At 40.4% G+C, this 7,670-nt stretch overlaps 1 protein-coding gene across 1 annotated transcript; it reads right to left on the reverse strand.

Annotated features, from left to right (window-relative positions):
* Positions 1 to 6,452: 6,452 nt before the first annotated feature.
* Positions 6,453 to 7,345, reverse strand: LOC138904639 (uncharacterized). Its single transcript, XM_070193145.1, has 3 exons — positions 7,064 to 7,345; positions 6,857 to 6,950; positions 6,453 to 6,760 (listed from the first exon to the last, which is right to left on the reverse strand). Exons 1-3 carry the CDS (start codon positions 7,343 to 7,345, stop codon positions 6,453 to 6,455), a joined length of 684 nt encoding a protein of 227 aa, XP_070049246.1.
* Positions 7,346 to 7,670: the final 325 nt, after the last annotated feature.

Raw genomic sequence — 7,670 nt, forward strand, 5'->3', positions numbered from 1 at the left:
TGAAAGTTTATGGCTCAATTTATAGAGTAGTAATGGGCGATTCAAGACAATGCTGAGGAAAGAAAAAGACCCCATTGTTGAAAGTGTTGAAGAAATGACAAAAAGATAAACAGATCACAAATTTGAAGATGATTTGTAGTTTGGCTCTACTAGAAATGGTGATGCTGGAATATTTGTACATTGGGTTGGTGGCAGATGTAGTAAACATATGACTACAAACCTCGCCGACTAATGGTCGTAACTTTATTTTAGCCATTTACTTACTTATAGATTGATTCATACGTTATACGGCTGCAGGATTTTGAAGAATGGAGATCTGTTCACACTTCTTCATCTCTATATAGTGATCATTTCTCTTACTCTCTCTACACTTAATTTTTCTTCATATGCATATTGTTTTTAAGTGAGAAAACTTGACTTCAATGAACTCAAAGTCATGTTACAGATTTCTATCCCAAACTTAACCATTTAAAGTAGAAGAGAATATAAGATAGCCCGTTTAATTTTAGGAAAAATAACGATGTATAGCCGCTCTCAAAATAATAGCTGAAAAATATATATTTTTTGTATATATACATATTTCTGTATGTTATATACAAAAATATATAAATTTTATACACTTTTGCAGCTACCTGATGTAAATAGTTCCGGTCGTGGGCTAAAAGTGATCTTTGCCCTTAATTTTATAGATTTGCTCAATATATATTGATAGAATCTAAGGGTCCACCAAACTTTATAGAGAATCAGGTTCTCTATTAGTTCCCACAGAACACACGCACACTGCAGTAAGTAAATGACACAATGAAGTTTTGCGTGGAAAACTCCCAGCTCACGGGATTAAAAACCACGACCTACCTTTGTAGGATTTCAACTTTACTACTGAGCAAACTTTAGATTACACCTATTGTAACCTAGGAATTAACCTCTTAATCCATCACTAACTTGTAACAACTCTATTACAAGCCACTTTGTAATAACTCTATTACAAAGACTTACAACTCGACTAACTCTAGCCTAGACACAAACACAAGGGTTTATGATTTACAAAGGTTTCCTACACAATGCTTCTAACTAAGCTAAGTAAGAATTACAAGTAAAGAACTTTAACAAAGGTGCAACACAACTAAGGACATGTTATAACTCAATACAGGGAATTGGTCCGTTGTTATGTTGTTCTTTTTTCTTGATGCCCTTGAGAATCGCTTGCCAGATTGATTGATCACTTGAGAGAGTGCTTGATGGATTCTTCAAAATGTTCAAGTAATGTTTTGCCTTTGGTTTAATGTTAATATAACATTGGTGACATCACTTGAATGATGCAAGCATGTTTGGTACAGGAGCATTCCCAATGAAGTTGACTGCTGCACTGTTTTATACTTTTGCGTGTGCAGGCAGCAACTTTACAGCTGTTGGAGAGTTGACCAGTACAGTCACCAGGGGAATTGGTGTCCATTTGTTCCCCTTGTTGTTTCTTTGACTTCTGAAGAGTTGATTTACGTCTCCAGCTTGAGACTTGTTATTCTCACGTACTTGAGGATATATATCAAGTTCCTTATCTGGTTCTTATCATTAAGTTTGTTAGATCATCAAAACATAACAAGGGTACATATGACCTATCAATTTCCCCTTTTTTGATGATGACAAACTTATAATTGAAGTTCTCCCTAAGAACCAGAATTACATACACATATCTTGTATTCCCCCTGAATCTGTTCCCCCTCAATTATTTTTTTCCCTTTTGGCATCATAAAAAGACGGGTAACAAGCAATGAGTAAAAAGAAGTCTAGTTTGGTTAACTCATGCCACATGTGTACACACAAACATGGCTAAAACCAGAACATAAGAGCAAGGCATACATAGAAAAAGAAGGAAGCTTTCATTAATATTTGGATATTAAGCAGGGAGCAGTTCCATTGTTACCAACACAACCACAAAATAAAAATAACAAAACAAAAGTACCAGTCATAAACATCATCAGAACTTAAAACAGAGGACAGACACTAAGAACTTGACACTGGAAAGGGAACACTTTTTAGGGAGCACTGGAAGGGGAAGGCCCAGATGAAGAGGCAAGGGTATTAAGAATGATGTACATTCGAGCATTAGCTGACATCTTCTCATTGAACAGTTTCTCCTTTAGGTCCTCAGCCTGTTTCTTGAGGTCGGCATTTTCTTTGGTCAGACGGGCAACCTCTGTGCTTTGAGAGCTGCTGGAACCAGGTGCCTCCTGAAGCTGACTTAGCTGACCCTCAAGAATGGCATTCCTTGCCTTCAGATTCCTTATCTCATCAGTGGCACTGTTTTGAGCATTGATCAACTGGGAGATAGTAGAAGTGTTGCCAACCCCTCCACTCTTATCAATGTATGCACATTCCTCGAGGGTGATCTTGGAGAAGGTTTGCTTACGAGTACCCACTTTAGCTTTTCCCAAAGGGACTTTGAAGAACTCAAAGGCCTTAGTGAGGAGGAACCTGTAAGGCAGCCCATGATTACTATCCTTGAACTCTGCCACCTTTGGCATGTGCTCTATCATGATGCCAGGCAGGTTTATAGTTGTGTATCCATCCAGCGCTTCCATGAGAACCAGGTCTGCTCGAGATGTAATAGACCTTCTTTCTGCACGAGGGAGCAAAACCTTGTTCACCAATTTAAACAGCAGTTGGTACACTAGAAGAAGGGCCTTCTTGTGTACCAGTTCCCCTTGTTGAATTGCCTTATCCTTCAAGATAGCATTTCTAAAGTTCGAAGAGAAGGATCCCTGAAAAGAAGACAAACCCTCAGCAGGCACTCCCAAAATAGTTCCCAGCACATAAGAGTCCATCACAAAATCAACACCATTCACCATCATACAAATATGATCATCCCCAACTGTAAAGAAGTCGGCATAAAAGCTGCGCACCTCTTCCTCATAAACTTTGGGACTGATACTTCTGAACAGATGTGTCCACTATTGGAATTCACAGATCTCCACCAATTGGCGCATTCCGACCACATCCAGAATATCAGGGGCAAATGTACGGCCCCACAACACCTTTTGGTTTTTCAATGTTTCCTTGCCAGCATCCTTAGTATCACCAACCTTGGTCTTTTGGGAGGAACCAGGTTCCTCACTGGCATCGGCCTTCCTTTTCACTGATTTGCAACCACTCTTTCTTTTCTCAGCAGATTTCTCAGACATCCTCTTCTCTGTCATTTTTTTCTCCAGATTTCTCAACTACCTTTTCACTAGAGTTATTACCTTCAACTTTGTTCAAACTCTCCGTACTCACAGATGACTCCCTTTTGGACTTTGGAATAGTGTGCTTCTGTGAGAACTTGCGATTTAAGGAACTAGGTTCTTCATTTGCCTCATCATCAACATTGATAATAGGCACTACTTTCTCATTCACAATTTTTCCATCCTTTACCAATTTTCTCCTCTTTTGTTCTTCTTTGCTTTTCCTAATAACTGACTCAAGTGCTTCCTTCTTTTGCAACCTAGTGGTAAGTCTTTTAGGAGTTGGCTCTTGAGATGTAGCCTATCTACTCCTATCCCTAATGAAACTGGCAATAGCCACATTATCATAATCATCTTCACTGTCCTCATTCTCCTCCTCAGATAAAGATCTCATTTCAGGAACAACTATGGACAAAGGTTCAGCATAGAAGTGAGGAGAGGGAGCAGGATCAGTACTGACCTGGGGTGCTTGAGAGGAACCAAGGGTTGGCTCCTCTTGGGTGGAGGGATCAAGTCCCTCAGTTGGTGCCTCAGTAGTACTGTCTGGTACTGATGTTTCAACAGGCACCAGTTCCCTATTCTCCACTAGTGTACTATTTTCTTCCCCTTGAGACTCAGACACACATTCACCATCACCAATAACATTTCCCTCAGCAGCTATTGACAACATATTTTCTATGGCCTCTTGGTCTTGTAACCCCATGGTAAACCCAAAAGTAGGAGGAGTATTACCTGTAGAATCAAGGCCAGGAGCTATCATCATGGATATGACCCACATCTTGGTCTTTGCCAGAGCTTTCTTCCATTGGTAGACTAGAAATTTCTTGATTTTCTTCTCCTTCTACAGTATCTTCTTCAACCATTTTTTCCAGCGATGCAAAAGGAGAGGTCACAGCCACAAACTTCTTTGGAGTTGAAGTTTTGTGATTCTGATGAGAACCAATACTCGATTGGGTTGGAGAGGAAGAAGAAGGTGGTTATGACTCTGTCTTAGGGTTTGGACTGGTCGGAGTGGAGAGTGTGGGCTCCATCACTGACGCTTCAATGGGTGAGGACATAGTGGGGATGACACTTGGAACATTTTGTGTTTCCTGGTTTTCAGACATGGTAGAGTGTAGTGAGTTGAAGAAGAGAGTTTGGTTTGAAGAAGGGAAAAGAGGAATTTTGGATTTTTTGATGTGAACAGTGGTGAAAATGATTGTGAATGGATGTATTTAAGAGGAGTGAGGGACCGGTTAGGAATAGGTGGAAATTTGGGTAGTCGGGTCGCTTCATAACGGGCAAGACGTTTGGGTTCACAAATCGGGAAAGAAAATAAAATGACAATGTAATGACGTGGCACCGTTTCAACCGTTTAAAAAATTGTGCATGAGAGTACAGAGAAACTACTAACCTGTGTCGAGGGAACCAGGTTCCCTGACAGACTTTGCAAATGTAAGCCGCATCCTTTGACCAACGTGCAATGCATTAGCTGCTTGTTTGCTCTATAATCGTCATGCGTGTGTACCTGTAACGGTATAGAGATGAGTTAGACTTTGCCAGAAAATACTTTTTAGCTATTTTACATGTACATTTATTTCGTAGCCAATCATCGAGGGACCAGGTCCTCATCTTGGTTTCATCAACCCTAGTGCCAAGTGATTCCCTTTAAAGTGCTCGCTGCTCAGTGCTTTGGTGAATATGTCTGCAATTTGATCTTCTATGCTGCAAAATATCATACAGATGAGCCCTTTTTCAACATTCTCTCTGAGAAAATGGTGTCGCACATCTATGTGCTTTGTTCTCTTATGTTGCACTGGATTCTTGGCCATGTTGAGAGCACCGGTATTGTCACATAGTAAGGGCACACAATCAGAAAAAATACCAAAGTCTTCCAGCTGTTACTTAATCCACAACAGTTGAGCACAGCACGAGGCAGCCGCCACATATTCTGATACATACTAGAAGAAATTTTGACAACCTTTCATACCAAGCACAAGGAGCTTGCTTCAGCCCATACAAAGCCTTGTCAAGTTTAAAGACGTGCTTAGGATGCTCATGATTCTCAAATCCAGGTGGTTGCTTGACGAAGACCTCTTCTTTTAGAAAACCATTTAGAAATGCACTTTTGATATACATTTGGAACAGTTTGAATTCCATATGTGATGCAAAGGCAATAAGAATTGTGATTGCCTCCATTAAAGCAACTGGAGTAAAAGTTTCATCATAGTCAATCCCTTTTTCCTGATTGTAGCCTTGAACTACTAGCCTTGCTTTTTTCCTTGTTGTGTTTCCAAACTCATCACGTTTGTTCTTGAATACCCACCTGGTTCCTATAACAGTTCGATCTGCAGGTCGTGGAACCAAGTGTCATACATTGTTCCTCTCAAATTGATGGAGCTCTTTTTGCATAGCTGTAATCCAGTCTGCATCTTTTAATGCTTTCTTGAAATTTTTGGGCTTTATTTAAGAGAGAAAGGCTGAGAAGGCAAGTGAGTTTCCAGCCTTTGATCTGGTTTGAATTCCTGAATCAAGAGGAGCGATTATGTTTTCAAGAGGGTGTGAACTTTTGTGCTTCCAATTAGACACCTGAATCGCATTGTTAGATGATCCAAGTATTTTTTTTTTTACTGTGATTCTTGGCTGTTTCTCATCTCACCATGTGGGGTGCCTTGGACAGCATCGACAACTCTGTTCTCAGCTTCAATTGTTGTGATTGCAGGACCAGGTTCCTCTCCATTAGTTGGAGATATAGTTGCACCATCCTCATTTGACTCCTTGACATGGCTCGTCGTGTCAGCCTTTCCATTTGCCATGTCAATGACTTCACCAGGGACAGTTGAATGTTCTCCTTCTTGATCACTCTTATCATGCAAATCCTTTTCACAAGAGTGGTGAGATTCATCAAAGATCACATCTATGATTTCCTCAACACATTGAGTTCTTTTGTTGTATACTTTGTAGGCTTTGCTTTGTGAAGAATAACCCAGAAAGATTCCTTCATCGTTTTTAGCATCGAACTTTCCAAGTGCTTCCTTGCCGTTGTTGAGAACAAAACATTTACATCCAAAGCTCATTAAATGTGTCAGCTTGGGCTTCCTTCCGTTCAGCAATTCATATGGGATTTTGTTCAGAAGGGACCTGATCATGCACCTGTTTATCAAGTAGCATGCAGTTTTGACTACTTTTGCCCAAAAATGTTTTACAATACCACTGTCAATCAGTATTGTTCTTGCCATGTCTTCAAGAGTCTTATTATTCCTCTCTACAACACCATTTTTGTTGTGGTGTTCTTGGAGCTAAAAAATTGTGAGTGATGCCATTTTCAGCACAGAACTCGTCGAATTTAGCATTATCAAATTCTGTCCTATGGTCAGATCTGATACATACTACATTATTGCTCATCTTCACCTGGATCTTCTTGACAAATGCAGCAAACACTTGAAAGGTTCCATCCTTGGTTCTGAGAAATAGAGTCCAGGTGAATCTGGAATAGTCGTCCACTATAACGAAGATGTACATCTTTCCTCCTCTGCTTGGCACCCTCATAGGTCCACATAGATCTATGTGAAGAAGAACAAGTGGCCTTGAGGTAATAACTTCCTTTTGGGCTTGAAAGAGGATCTGACATGCTTTCCTTTTATACATGCATCACACACCTTGTGATCCTTGAAGCTTGACTTGGGTAGACCACGAACCAGGTCCTTCTTGACCAATTTGTTCAGCAACGAAAAACCTGTATGACCCGGCCATCTGTGTCATAGTTCAGCATCATCATCAACAGCACTTAGATAGCTGAGGTCACCTCTCTACAAGGACTCAAAATCAGTAACATAGATATTTTTATATCTTTTAGCCACTAACACCACTTCACCAGTCATAAGATTAGTGACTGTGCATATCTTTGACACAAATTCCACTTTTTTTCCCTTGTCACGGATTTGGGAAATACTCAGCAAGCTGTACTTCAATCCGTTCACATAGTACATATTTTCAATAGAGTGAGAGAGAGACTTCCCAATCCTTCCAACTCCCAGAATGTATCCCTTCTTGCTATTTCCAAAAGATACACTCCCTCCTTGCAGGGCCTTTAGTGAAAGGAAATCGTTTGTACTTCCAGTCATGTGCTTTGAGCAACCACTATCCATGTACCATTGTTAGCTACTCCCCTTCACTGCTCCCTGCACAAGGAAATCAAGGGTTAGACTTAGGAACCCAAACAAGTTCGGGTCCCTTGTAATGAGGAAAGGGGTGAATGAGGGTACTTTTGGTCCAAGCAGGCATCACACGTCTTTAATATGAGGGACCAGGTTCTCTAGCAATCGTTACCTTTTTAGCAAAAACTTTATTTTTCTGTTGAGATTGAAACTTGGCCTTACAGGTTTCCTTAAAGTGCTCAGTGTTACCACAGTAAGTGCAGAGCTAGTTGTCAGGTACAGTAACGTACTTACTATGAGGGTTGTAAGGAGATTT

Source organism: Nicotiana tomentosiformis, chromosome 2 (assembly GCF_000390325.3).
Source record: "Nicotiana tomentosiformis chromosome 2, ASM39032v3, whole genome shotgun sequence".
Classification (NCBI taxonomy): Eukaryota; Viridiplantae; Streptophyta; class Magnoliopsida; order Solanales; family Solanaceae; genus Nicotiana; species Nicotiana tomentosiformis.